We start from the raw sequence: 14,044 nt of genomic DNA, 5'->3' as shown, positions 1-14,044 counted from the left end.
TATGCACATGTACCCTAGAACTTAAAGTATAATAATAAAAAAAAGAAAAAAAAAACTGGATGTTGGGTGTCAATTCCAGATGATTAAATACTTAATTGTGAAAGATAATGCTACATAAAATTTAGAAAACTGTGCAGGAGGATGTCTATTTGAATCTGGAGTAGGATGGGATTTCAAAATTTTCCAAAAATTGTTAACTTAGAATATATTAAAATTAAGAACATATTAATATATTTATCAAAAGACATGAGAAAGAAAGTGAAAAGCCAAACCACAAACTGGGAGAAGCTATTTGCATACATATAGCAGATAAATAATTAACATGGACTTTTATAATGAATTCCTACAAGTCAAGTAAAAGACAATCCAGTAGAAAAATGATAGAAGTATGACTATAATTACTGCAAAATGTTACTTAAGTATAAACCTAATGAAATAATCGCAAATTATTTGAACAGTCAAGTATTTGACCTAATTAGGCCAAATATTTAAACAGTGAACTCAGAATAAAGGACTAAGGAAATTGATTCAATCTCATTACTAAACTGAGAAATGAAAATTAAAATAACAATACCCTCTGGATTAATGAAAATTAGAAATCTGAAAACTCTAAACAAGGCTGTAGAGCAATGGGAATCACATGTATGGCTCCTTTGGAAAACCATGGCATTATTTGGTAAAATTAAAGCTGTGTATACTTTTGAACCAACCATTCCCATGTTCGGCATAAATCTTAAGAAATGTTCATACATATGCACAAAGGGACATGTACAAGAATAGCAGCATTGTTGGCAAAGACAAAAGAACTGGAAAATAATGCGAATGTCCCTTAGCAGTGGACTGAATGATTACACGGTAGTATGTTCATGCAGTGGGATACTACACAGCAGAAAAAATGAACTACAGGGACTCACGCCAGCATTGGCAAATCATAGCAACATAATGTTTGGTGAAAAAAGCAAGTTGCAGAATAAATATGGCATGATTCCATTTATATGAAGTCTCCAAACATTCAGATGTAAACAATGTATTGTTTGAAGATCCAAATACGATAAACTCACGAAAAAAATTGGGTAACGATATACCCAAAATTCAGGATATTGATTATCTCTGGGTTGGGTGATGGGATGGGGAGTAGAATAGTATTAGGAAAGCATCCTCCAGGGCTTCAAAAATTCTGATTGTTTTGTTTTTTAAGCTGAATGATGGCTACCTGGATGTTTATAATATCATTCTTTGTATATTAACATGTAATAAATATTCATTTGTATCACTTCAATATTTAATACAAACAATTTAAAGAATATTTGATTAACAGTCTTTAATGCCCTTAGCTTAAAAACCTCTCTCTTTTTTAATTTCTAAATTAATTATTCTGTTTTGTTGCTGCTTGAAATTTAGGGATCAGGCCAGGCACGGTGGCCCACGCCTGTAATCGCAGCACTTTGGGAGGCTGAAGTGGGCGAATCACGAGGTCAGGAGATCGAGACCATCCTGGCTAACATGGTGAAGCCCCGTCTCTACTAAAAATACACACACACACACAAACAAAAAACATTAGCCAGTCATGGTGGCAGGCACCTGTAGTCCCAGCTACTAGGGAGGCTGAGGCAGAATAGCATGAACCCGGGAGGCAGAGGTTGCAGTGAGCGAGATTGCGCCACTGCACTCCAGCCTGGGCGAGAGAGCGAGACTCCATCTCAAAAAAAAAAAAAAAGAAATTTAGGGATTAAAGTAAGTTCAACCAACAAAGAAGTTTGTTGTGAGAAGAAAAAAATATTTCTCCATATTGCTGAGTTGCAGAATGGAAGATGAAGATAGGACCTTATGTTTTGCATATAGAAGATGATCAGAAAAAGATCTGGCTTGGAATTAAAATGAAGAAAAAAAAGTAAAACTGACTTCCATCTCTTCTGAGCAAGAAAACATTTGGTTTCAGAATTTTCAGTGAACTTTTCCTTCCTCTTAAGTTGCTCTGCCTGCCCTTAAGCTGGTTTCCTGGTATTCTACCATTTGAGTAATCCCAGGGAATCCAATATCCTGACATACTTGGCCCTGTTCTCAGGAAGAGGAGGTGTGGAGAGCAGCTGAGGATTTTGGACAGCCTGGCTTCTGGGATTGCTGTGGGAACACAGCTGGAGAAACCAGGCACACACAGAGGCCAGGTTTGCAGAATGAGGAGAAACTGAATTACCAGCAATTTGAGGCAGTGCTGTCACACAATCTAGTTAATTTATTTCTAAATAATTAACTTGAGGACCTTAATTATGTAGATTAATTGTCAGCCATCATCATCTTCATTATCACCATGTTTACTGCCACCGAGAGCACCTTAAACAGAGCCACAGATACTGCTCAAAGTCAGTTTAAAATCTGAGTCGGATCTTCCAAGAGTTTGTGAATTACGCAGCAAAGACGAAGATGTGGTCAAGAAAAAAGCACAGGCAAATGAACTTCCAACATTAAACTAAGGATACCAGCTTAATGGCAGATTCTATTGCTTGTACTTTTTGGCCATGCAGACTTATTTAATAAGCTTTTGCATCCCCATCCCATAAATAAAGCTTGCTGAAAAATGATTTCCTCATAGTCAATATTTTAATTATTATAAATCCCATAGTCCTGAAATCATACTTTAAAAATAAAAAATTAAAACAGTAATTTCAGTTTCATAGAATCTTATTGATGCAGAATATAGTAAGCTAATTGTTCACACCTTTCAAACTCCACAAATATTACCAATTTGTCAGTCACATGTGTATTATCTTCTTTGATATGCAATATCCAACTCTATTTTAACATACTTTTCCCCTTGTGGGCTTGGCTGTTCACTATCACTCCAAGTATTTCAAGTTTGACAAGAGCATGGGCAGGTACTGGGGTACAGGGAGAGAGCATCAGCTTGGGTTCAAATCCTGATTTAATCACTGGCTAGTTGTTGGGCCTTTGGAAGTTATTGAAAATCTCTCCGTTATTTAAAAAGCCTCAGTTTCCTCATCTGTGAAGCGGGCATAATAATCTCTATCTTAAGAGAACACAATTAAAACCTACAGTACACAGTAATTGCTTCTTAAATGTTAATTCCTTTGTTCATAAAAAGTAGCAAAATGTATTGAATTATTTGCTGAGAGTAAATAGAAGGTGAAAGAAATACATTACACTTCACTTGCCTTCAGAATTTCAGGACAGCTGGCTGTTGACAGTTACCATATTCCTGTAGGGCAACAAAACTCTTGGATTTGGTCCTGGGACAGAAGTTGCAGGACCAAATCTCTGCCTTTCTGCACTTTCACATATAGAATTTGAAATGACATGTGAAATTTTACAGTGTTAAAGAAAAGATCTTGCTGAAAGATGATTCAACTTGAAAGCAAATGAAAAATAATTTGATTCAACCTTGAGAAAAAGCAGTGAAAACCTAGAGATGATCAAGTAAAGTAAATTTTCAGTTAATTTGCTTGGTGTCGTGATGAGCACTGGGACTTGTTTTTTAAATGCTGACAAGGCAACATTAGTTGCCTTCTGGGCTATAATTTTAGTTAAATATCATATAATTATTTTTTTCCATAATTAAGGTAACAATATATTACAAAGCATTTGGGAGGAGAGCAGTAAAAACCATGCTATTTCTTCCAGGCTTTTGCCTATGTATACTTTTTGTGGCTGCAATCATAGTTTGTATGCAAATTTTCAGCTTGCTTTTTTCAGTTAATATTATGTCAAAGCACTTTAAAGTGGTAAGTGGTATATTACATTCAGTGATTTATTTAGCAGATTTTCTCTTGTGAATTTTCAAGTCGCTTCCCAATTTTTGCTGTAATATATAATTATTGTGAAGAACAACTTTGCTTTTGAAATTTTTAAAATAATTTTTAAATGTGAGGCAATTGAGGTTTTAGAAGGAAAATAAAAGTATCAGCTCTGAAAACAGTATTCAGGCAAACCTCCTTCAGAGTCTTCTCCTTGTGCCTTACCAACTTTTATCAATTGTAATTTTTAATTTTTATTTAATTTTAATTTTATCAGTTTTTCACAAATTTCCTTCAACCAAATCGATCCTGATTTCTATCAGATTCTGCCTGATTTGCAACTTGCTTCTGTTGCAATATGCTGGTAAAGGCAGTTATACTTAAAATTTAGCTTCACTTAACCCAAATAATAGTGCAAGGTCATGGGAAAGAGGAAGACTAAATATTTAAAAATGACGAGAGAATTTTATGAATACATTTACTCCCTAAACCCAAGTGAGAGGACTGGATTGAGTTGCACAATGGTCATCTTGTCTTTTATTAATGCTGCCTTTGCCCTTTATCTTTCTTCTTATTCCCTCATTTTTCCCTTCCCCCAGACTATTCTTCCAATGATTTTCGAGGGCTCAGTGGATTTGTCTGTCCTCTTTTCCTCCTGTCATAGTTTCTGTTTTCCTTCCCTGCCGTATGTCCAGTGCCCAGAAATGCAGTTTTCATTACTTTGGAAGAAGAAACTGAATTGCCAGTGGTTCTTGGTATTTATTATTTTAATTATATTTTATTATTTAATTTTTATTATTAATTAATAAAATTAATTCAGTTAACAAATTATTATTAATACATTTGGTGCTCAGTATTTATTGAGCGCCATGTGCCAGGTACAGTGCTAGGTGCTGGAAATTCAACAACACAGTCTGTTTGGCTAAAGAGGCTGATGGGAGTGGTGGTTCACATTGGATATCTGAAGGCAGAGCTGGAGTTAGCTAAGCAAAGAGCTTGTGACATGGGAATTTCTGACAGGGAACAACTTTTGCAAGGGTTTGTGCTGAAAGCAAACATGTAAAGTAAAAAGAGAAGGAAGGCCGAAGTGTCTGAAACCCTACTCCTGTAGTGTAGAGTCCATCCGCACATTGCAAAGCACAAGGCTCAGTTGCCTACTACTTTCCTGTCAGTATCCTCTTTGGAAAGTCAGGTTAAATGCTTCGAAGAGTTCCCAGAATCCCAGTGCATTTACCTTTTTTCATCATGTCTATAAGATGAAGAGGTCCGGCCACTGGTCCATATAAACATCTTAGAGAATGTTGGTCCAGGGTCTCCTTTCCTTATGGTGGATGTCCTGGAGGAATGGCAAAAAGACCTAGAAGAGGTACACACTGAAGTTAACAGCAATGAAGAGCTCTCAGTGGATGGCCTCTTACTTAACAACAGGGTTGTGATGCCATAGGGGCAGTGGTTCTCAATCCCGGCTGCATATTAAAATTGACTGGGAATTTTTGAAAAAGCACTGGAGCCTGGTCCTCTCTCAGAAATTTGCATTCGATCTTTTTAAAGCTTCCTTAGCTGATTATAATGCACTGCTGGGATTGAGAATTACTGCCTTAGGAAAACATGGTTTTCTAATTGATGTTAAAGTCACATTTTCCCCAAAATATCTCCTTCAAAATATCACTTTGGTACAGTTTCACACTCTTTACTATGCTGTATTTTTCCAAAATTTTAGTTCAGATTTGGATACTAAAATTTGACTTCTTCTTTTCAATCTGTTTTTTTTTTTTAAATGCTGACAAGTGTGACATGTTGGTGATGAAATGTCATCTTTTAACCGTGCCCCACTTTTGCCGCTGTTGTGGCATCTGCCCATGGCAGTTGAGTCTCTGCCTAAGAAAATTACAGCATCAGTGGCAGCTGATACTCTCTGGCTTCTGGAGAAACCAGGTTTGTAGGATCTAGAGTCAAGATATATTAAGAATGTTGTGGGTTTTTTTTTTTTATTGTTATTATGACTTGGCTTTGGCAGATGTTCTTTCCTCTCTAAGCACAGCACTAAAAGTAGTTAGCTATTATTATTTGTTTTCCACATAATAATAATTTTCTTGGGAGTTACGAACATTAAATAAAGAAGTCTTAATCATATATAAAAGTTAAAATGATATTTAACACATTAGAACCAAGGAAGGAAGACTGGTGATTCCTTCATGGATGCATAGTCATTAGTGGCTTTCAGTTAAGCACAATATTAATGATAAGCACAATATTAATGATAAGCAATATTAATGATAAGCATGAGACGGGAAATAACATTAGCTACTGTATACCATATTCTCTACTATATGCCATGCACTTTGAATATATTATTTATGCACATACATATTTCATGAAATACATATGTATATATCTATGCTATGCTTATACAATGAAAACTCTGCAAGGTGGGTAGTGATATCATTTCCAGATTCTAAATGATGCTTTCAGGAGTTTGAGATTTTTGCTTACAGCTGGAAGAGGTAGAACCATGCTTCAAACCAACATCTACTTGCCTTCAATTCTTTTAGTTTTTAAATTAAAACTATACTCTTTAGAGATGAGAACTTGCTACGTTTCCCAGGCAGAAATACAGCAGCTATTCCCGTGCACAATCATAGCTCACTGCATCCTCAAACTCCTGAGTTCAAGAAACCCTACCTCTGGCCAGGCCCGGTGGCTCACGCCTGTAATCGCAGCACTTTGGGAGGCCGAGGCGGGCGGATCATGAGGTCAGGAGACTGAGACCATGCTGGCTAACATGATGAAACCCTGTCTCTACTAAAAATAGAAAAAGTTAGCCCGGCGTGGTGGTGGGTGTCTGTAGTCCCACCTCCTTGGGAGGTTGAGGCAAGAGAATGGCTTGAACCTGGGCAGCGGAGCTTGCAGTGAGTCGAGATCTCGCCACTGCACTCCAGCCTGGGTGACAGAGCGAGACTCCATCTCAAAACTGACTAACTAACTAACTAACTAACTAACTAACTAACTAACTAACTAACTAGATAAAATAAATCCTACTTCCTCAACTTCCCCAGTAGTTGGGACTACAGGTGCTTGCCAATGTGCCTGGCTTGGCTTCAGCTCTGTAATGTGCATATGAATGACCTAAAGATTTGGGCCAGTTGTGGTGGCGTATGCCTGTAATCTCAGCAATTTGAGAGGCTTAGTAGGGAGGATCACTTGAGTCCAGGAATTTGAGACCAGACCTGGCAACATAGCAAGATCCCGTCTCTACACAAAATTAAAAATAAAAAACATTAGCCACGTGTCGTAGTGTGTGCCTGTAGTAGTGTGTACCAGCTACTCAGGAGGCTAAGGTGGGAGGATAGCTTTAGCCTGGGAGTTCCAGGCTGCAGTGAGCTGTGGTTGTGTCACTGCACCACTCCAGCCTGGATGACACAGGGACACCCTGTTTAAAAAAAAAATTGTTACTATGCAAATTCTGCTTTAGAGGGTCTTGGGTGGAGCCTAAGAGCCTGCCTTTCTAACAAGCTCTCAAGTGATGCTGATATTGCTGGTCTGCAGACAACACTGAGTAGCAAGGGATCAGAGCATGCACTCATAGTAAGTGGTTGGTTATGGGCCCAGTTTTGTCACTAACTAGCTGTGTGACCTTGAGAAAGTCACTTAACATCTCTAGGGCTTACTCTGTACCATGGAGAGTTTGAAACTGTTAGCTTCTAAGATTCCTCTCAGCGCCAATATTTTGTGATTCAATAAATTGAAGAATGGATCTAAGCCTATACTATGTTGTTGTGTATTTACTTTCTGGGATTAGGTCTGGGAATTGATCTCCTTTTATAACCCTTGGGTCAGCATCAGAGCTATGAGTAACAGAGACTGTGGGAGGTAGAACAGAGGCTGGGAGTTTAGTAACCAGTATAGATGCAAGAATTCATACATCTACCCTTGTTCTAGGATAATGGCAGGAATCAAAGGCTTCACCTGAATGGATGTCCTAGACTCTAGATTTAGAAAGACATAGAAATTAAATCTGCTGTCTGTTTAAATGGCTTAGGTCTGGGTTGTTTAAAGTCCTTTATGTTTCTTTTTGAGCATCTCTAAAATATCAAATAGAATAGGGACTACATCCATTATTAAAACCAGTTAACTTTCAGGAAATAAGAATACTTTTAATCTAAATTGAATGAATTACTTCATAAGAATGAGGATTGGCTTAAACTTTCAAGAAGTTATTTCAACTTGGACTCCAGTGGAATCCTCTGATTGCTTTAGTCATTCCTTCACAGGGTTTGGTCACAATTTGAGTCTAAGTAAACCAATAAATTCCTGAGTGCTGTCCTGTTCCTGGCTATTAGGCAGCATTTAATAGACACATCATACAAATTATAAATGTTTTGAAACTACAAAGTGAAAGGCACTGCAATGATTTCAGTACATTTAGAATATTTTTCAGACTGTGTGTCATTATTCCAGCACTGTACCTTTGCTCTGTTTTAAGATGATACAGAAAGTGGGAGATGAAATATATATTTATTCTAATGAACTGTCTAAATCTTGTTGGAAAGGACTTAATGACTCCTCAGTTTATCCCAAAAAGTGGATTTGGAGTGTTTCCACCCTAGTTTTCTTTCATGAAGACAAACCATTATTTAAAACCTGCTAAAGTCATTGTTAATTAAAACAAAAGGAAGTAGCTGCTTTAAAGGCAATAGTGTAAAGGTTCTGTGCAGGTTAAAAAAAAATTTCCAGGCTTCAAAGAAACACCTAGAATTCCAAATGTGTTAATGGAAGCTGGCTTGGAAGTTCTTTCCCAGCTCAAAGACAGCCTTTCTGAACACCTTAAGAAATTAATTCAATTTTGCTCATTTTATAGGACAAGAAATTTATCATTTGAATTGTGATCAGGATAGAAATATAGAGACCGAGAAAGAAACTACGTTATACAATTTTGCAGTTTGGAATCCTAACAGAAAACAGAGATAAGCGTTGTATAGTGGCTGCACAGAGCTGTGGGCAGTGAGGAGAGGAAACCTGAATCTAATTCCACCATTAAATGATCTAGGAACTGGAGTGAACCTGGCAGAACCATTCCTATATAACTGCAGATGAGTATGACATAAAAATTCAAAGCTAGAAGACACAATCTCAGCCCTGAGTAAAAGGAGGGAGTCAGTGAGAATGGGATAATTTCCCTGTCTCAGAAATTTATAAAGGGCCCTTTCCATTTCTCAAACATACACCTTGCTAGTTTCTATTTCCATGATTCAGTTCGGCCATTCCTTCTGTCTTCATGGTGAATGAGTTACCCTGTTTCAAAGCCATCTCAGATGACCCTCTTCTGTGAAGTCTTCTCTGACCCATATGAACAGCTTCTTCATCTCTGCTCTCAGTTCTCGGTACTGACTTCTGCTAAGGCAAGGCAAAATCTATCCTGTTTGTGTGCAAATCTGCCTCCCATGCTAGGTTATAAGCATCTGTAGGGCAGGACTGTGTCTTATGCACCCTTACAGCACAATCCAGGACACATGGTAACACACTGGTTGTATCTGCTGCCTTGACCATCTAAGTAGCTATTGGGAAATGTGGCCATTTAGTATGACTTTGGCCTCATGCACTGTGACTCATCTGCTGGGTGCAGTTGATGTCTCCTTTCTGACCCTTCTCTTAGCTTTCACTGAATTTCATCCTTCTTACTCTACTTCTTTTCTTTCCTTCTCTTGATTGTCCAGCTCCATCTATCCCTTTCATTGGCTTGGAGAGAAAATTTCTATTGCTTGGTGAAGTATCATTCACTAAGGTTTTCTTTAGATAGGGCAGCATGGCCTGATGAAAAGAGATGAGTGAGAGCAGCAGATGGGGCCATTTGTTTGTTTGCCTCCTGGCATCACCATATGCCAACTCTGTGACTTTGGACAAGTCAATTTAACATCTCTGAGTTTTTGTTTCCTTGACCGTAAAAATGGGAATAATAATATTTGCCTTTCTACGTTGCTTGGGAGACTAAATAAAACAATACATGTAAAAGTGTTTAAAGTAGACCATGAAACATAATAACATAATAACGTAATAATTGGTTAGTGGCACACACTAACCAATAGGTTACTTCTTTTTCACCCTGTTATTAAACTTAAAAACAAATAGATTGATTTTTTTCATTTTGTAAAAAAATTCGATTAAGTCACTTTGTGCTTGTACATTTAGACTATTGACTTTTTTTTTTTCTTATGGGTCAGTGGCACTCAATAGAGGAAAAGTGGTTTTCCGAGATATAGGGTGATAAAATCTGAAGTACTTTCTCATTAGCATTAAGTTCTGATACCCATTCTGAGAGAGAAAAACATAAAGACAGTGCCTCTGAATGCTGGTCACACATGCTGGCCACACATCAGAATTATCTGGAAGAACTTTTAAAAAATACTGATGCCTGGGTCTCACTCAAGACCAATGAGAACCTCTGGGGGTGGGTCTCTGGCATTGATGTATTTTTGGAAGCTGTCCAGGTAATTGTGATGGGCAGCCAAGAAACACGACTATAACCTCTCAGGTTCTGATTTCATTTAAGTTTTATTATTTATGGATACGCTTTCTGCTTCTAGAAGCTTCTGCTGGGTGCCACTTCGCAGTGGCTTCTCACTTCCTACCAGTGCTGAGGCCTCAAGGTGACAGCTGCAAGGGCAAGTGAGATATAGGGTAGGAAAAGAACCAAGTGGTTGCAGTTTTCTAGTGTCAGTGGCCCTGAGTTACGCATTTGGGATAATCTTAATGAACTCTGCTTTATTAAATGAGCAAGCAGGAGCCCATGGAACTATTTAACACATAATTACATGCCTAATCTTGCATAAAACTGTAACACTAATGACATCGCTCTGGCAACTCAAAAGGTCATTCTAAGCACAGAAACTTAGGGTTGCTTCTAATGTATGAGACTTTATCTTTGTAGGCGGTAAATTACATGTTCTCCTTAGGAACTGAGTTGTTTTGGCTTCAGGGCCTTCGGGGAAGAAGCTAAATATGTGGTAATAATTTTAGACTTAGTGATTTAAATAAGAAAATATTGGTGCATCTTATTACAATCTATTTTAAATGTCATTGGGATATTTTCCCTCCAAATCCACGACATACTTTACTTTGTTTTAGTTCATTTATTTGCCAAACATTTATAAGTGCCTCTTACATTCCAGGTGCTGTCCTAGGTACTGTGGGGACCAAAACATTCAGACCTGCTTCTAAGGAGTGCAGTCCATGGAAGAGTCAGAATAACAAATCAACATCTGTATTACGCCAGACCAGCTCTCTTCCAAGGTTTCTATGACTTCCCAGCAGGTATGTATAATAGTTGTCTCTCCACATTTACTTAAGCTCTCAGCTTGCTGAATTTGATATTGTTGCTCATTTCCTTCTACTATAAAGAGAAATGTTGTAAATGCTTTGCAACCTTGACTTAGAGGACAATGATCTCTTGGCTTTCCTTCTCATTATCTAGCTGCTCCTTCAATTTCTTTTGCGGATTCTTATTTCTCTACCTACCCCTTAAATGTCAGTACAATTTTGGGAAATAGTAAGTACCACTGAATAGTCTCTTGATAATGCTTCATAACAAGAATGAAAAATACTTTTCTCTCCCAATCTGATGCCTAGAAGATTGAGTGAATAGCCCTGTTTGCTGCCCAGTTGTAGAGGAAAAGAAGAGTGAATTGCAGAACACTATTGTCTTTTGAGAAGAATGAAATAAGAGATAATATATTCTTTGGATTTTTATTGCAGACTGCTTTTCTGTCTTTCTTTTTAATTTTTATGGGTACATAGTATTGCATATACTGTGGGGTACATGAGTTATTTTGATACAGGCATCCAATGGGTAATAATCATATCAGGGTAAATGTGGTATCCATCACCTCGAGCATTTATCATTTCATCATGTTACAAACCATACAATTATTACTCTTTTAGTTATTTTAAAATGTGCAATAAATTATTGTAAACTGCAGTCACCCTGTTGTGACTAGATCTTATTCATTATTCTAAATATTCTAAATACTAGATCTTATTCATTCTATGTAACTATATTTTGTATCCATTAACCATCCTCATTCCATTTCCAACTCTCCTTCCAGACTCTGGTAACCATCCTTCTACTCTGTATCTCCATGAATTCAATTGTTTTAACTTTTAGCTTCCACAAATGGGTGAGACTGTGCAAACTTTTTCTTTCTGTGCCTGACTTATTTCACTTAATGTAATGACCTTCAGGTCTATCTATGTTGGAATAAATGACAGGATCTATTTTTTTATGGCTGAATAGTACTTCATTGTGTATATGTGCCACATTTTCTTTATGTATTCATCTGTTGATGGATATTTAGGTTGCTTCCAAATCTTGGCTATTGTGAATAGTGCTGCAACAAACATAGTAGTACAGGTATCTCTTTGATATACTGAATTGCATTCTTTTGGGTTTATCTAGCAGTGGATTTACTGGATTATATGGTAGTTCTATTTTTATTTTTTTGAGGAAACTCCAAACTGTTCTCCATAATGGTTGTACTAATTTACATTCCTACCAACAGTGTACAAGGGTTCCCTTTTCTCTACATCCTCATTAGCATTTGTTATTCCCTGTCTTTTGGATAAAAGCCATTTTAACTTGGGGTGAGATGATATCTCACTGTAGTTTTAATTTGCATTTCTTTGATGACCAGTGATGATGAGCACCTTTTCATATACTTGTTTGCCATTTGTATGTCTTCTATTAAGAAATGTCTATTCAGAACTTTTGCCTATTCTTTAATCAGATTATTAGATTTTTTTCCTGTAGATTTGTTTAAGCTCCTTATATATTGTGGTTACTAATCCCTTGTCAGATGGATAGATTGCAGATATTTTCTCCCATTCTGTGGGTTGTCTCTTCACTTTGTTGATTCTTTTCTTTGCTATGCAGAAGCTTTTTACCTTGATGTGATCTCATTGGTCGATTTTTGCTTTGTTTTCCTGTGTTTTGGGGGTATTGTTCAATAAATCTTTGCCCAGACCAATGTCCTTGAGAGCTTCCTCAATGTTTTCTTACAGTGGTTTCATGGTTTGAGATCTTAGATTTAAGTTTTTAATCCATTTTTATTTATTTTTTGCACATGGCAAGAGATGGAGTCTGGTTTCATTCTTCAGCATATAGATACTTAGTTTTCCCAGCACCATTTATTAAGAAGACTATCTTTTTCCCCCCAATGTATGTTCTTGCTATCTTTGTTGAAAATGAGTTTAATGTAGATGTGTAGATTTATTTCTGGGTTCTCTATTTTGTCTCATTGGTCTGTTTGTCTCTTTTTTTTCCAGCGCCATGCTGTTTTGGTTACTATAGCTGTCTAGCATAATTTGATGTCAGATAATATGATTCCTCCCGTTGTGCTCTTTTTTGTCAGTATGACTTTGGCCACTCTAGGTCTTTTGTGGTTCCATATAAATCATGGGATCATTTTTCTATTTCTGTGAAGAATGTCATTGGTATTTTGATAGGGATTGCATTGAATCTGTAGATTGCTTTGGGTAGTATGGCCATTTTAACAATATTGATTCTCCCGATCCATGACTATGGAATATCTTCTCATTTTTTGTGAACTCTGCAATATTTTGCATCATTGTTTTGTAGTTTTCATTGTAGAGTTCTTTCACCTCTTTGGTTAAGTTTATTTCCAGATATTTTATTTTATTTGTAGTTATTGTAAGTGGAATTACTTTCTTAATTTCTTTTTCAGATTGTTTGCTGTTGGCATATAGAAATTCCACTATTTTTGTGTGTTGATTTTTGTATCCTGCAACTTTACTGAATTTGTTTATCAGTTGTAATAGGTTTTTGGGGAAGTCTTTGAACAAAGTCTTGTAGTCTTTGAACAAGGATAATTTGACTTATTCCTTTCCAATTTGGATGTCTTTCATTTCTCTCCCTTATCTGATTGCTCTAGCTAGGGCTTCCAGTACTATGTTGAATAACAGTGGTAAAAGTAGGCATCCTTGGTGTGTTCCAGATCTCAGAGAAAAGGCTTTCACTTTTTTCCCATTCAGTATGATATCAGCTATGGGTATGTCATATATGGCCTTTCTTGTGTTGAGATATGTTCCTTCTATGCCTAGTTTTTTGAGAGTTTTTTAATCATCAAGGGATATTGTATTTTATTAAGTGCTTTCTTTTTGAGTCAGTGACCAACATCTCATTGTTTATTTTAATTTCTTTTTGTTTTTTCTTTTTTAATTTTAATTTTTAAGTTATGGGGTACAAGTGCAGGATGTGCAGGTTTGTTACATAGGTAAACATGTGC

At 36.8% G+C, this 14,044-nt stretch overlaps 1 protein-coding gene across 3 annotated transcripts in view; it reads right to left on the bottom strand.

Moving 5' to 3' along the window:
• The window catches only part of KCNMB2 (potassium channel subfamily M regulatory beta subunit 2), a 305,097-nt gene that overhangs the window by 34,968 nt on the left and 256,085 nt on the right, over positions 1 to 14,044 (bottom strand). For all 3 annotated transcript variants that reach the window (XM_011958652.1, XM_011958650.1, XM_011958651.1), the window contains one exon: positions 4,984 to 5,106. In XM_011958652.1, coding sequence (XP_011814042.1) covers positions 4,984 to 5,039 — 56 coding nt within the window. In that variant the 5' untranslated portion in view covers positions 5,040 to 5,106. The remainder of the gene's footprint in view (positions 1 to 4,983; positions 5,107 to 14,044) is intronic.

This window comes from Colobus angolensis, unplaced genomic scaffold (assembly GCF_000951035.1).
Source record: "Colobus angolensis palliatus isolate OR3802 unplaced genomic scaffold, Cang.pa_1.0 Scaffold470, whole genome shotgun sequence".
Lineage (NCBI taxonomy): Eukaryota > Metazoa > Chordata > Mammalia > Primates > Cercopithecidae > Colobus > Colobus angolensis.
The sequence above is the reverse complement of the archived record's forward strand: the minus strand, read 5'-3'. Positions and strand labels throughout refer to the sequence as shown.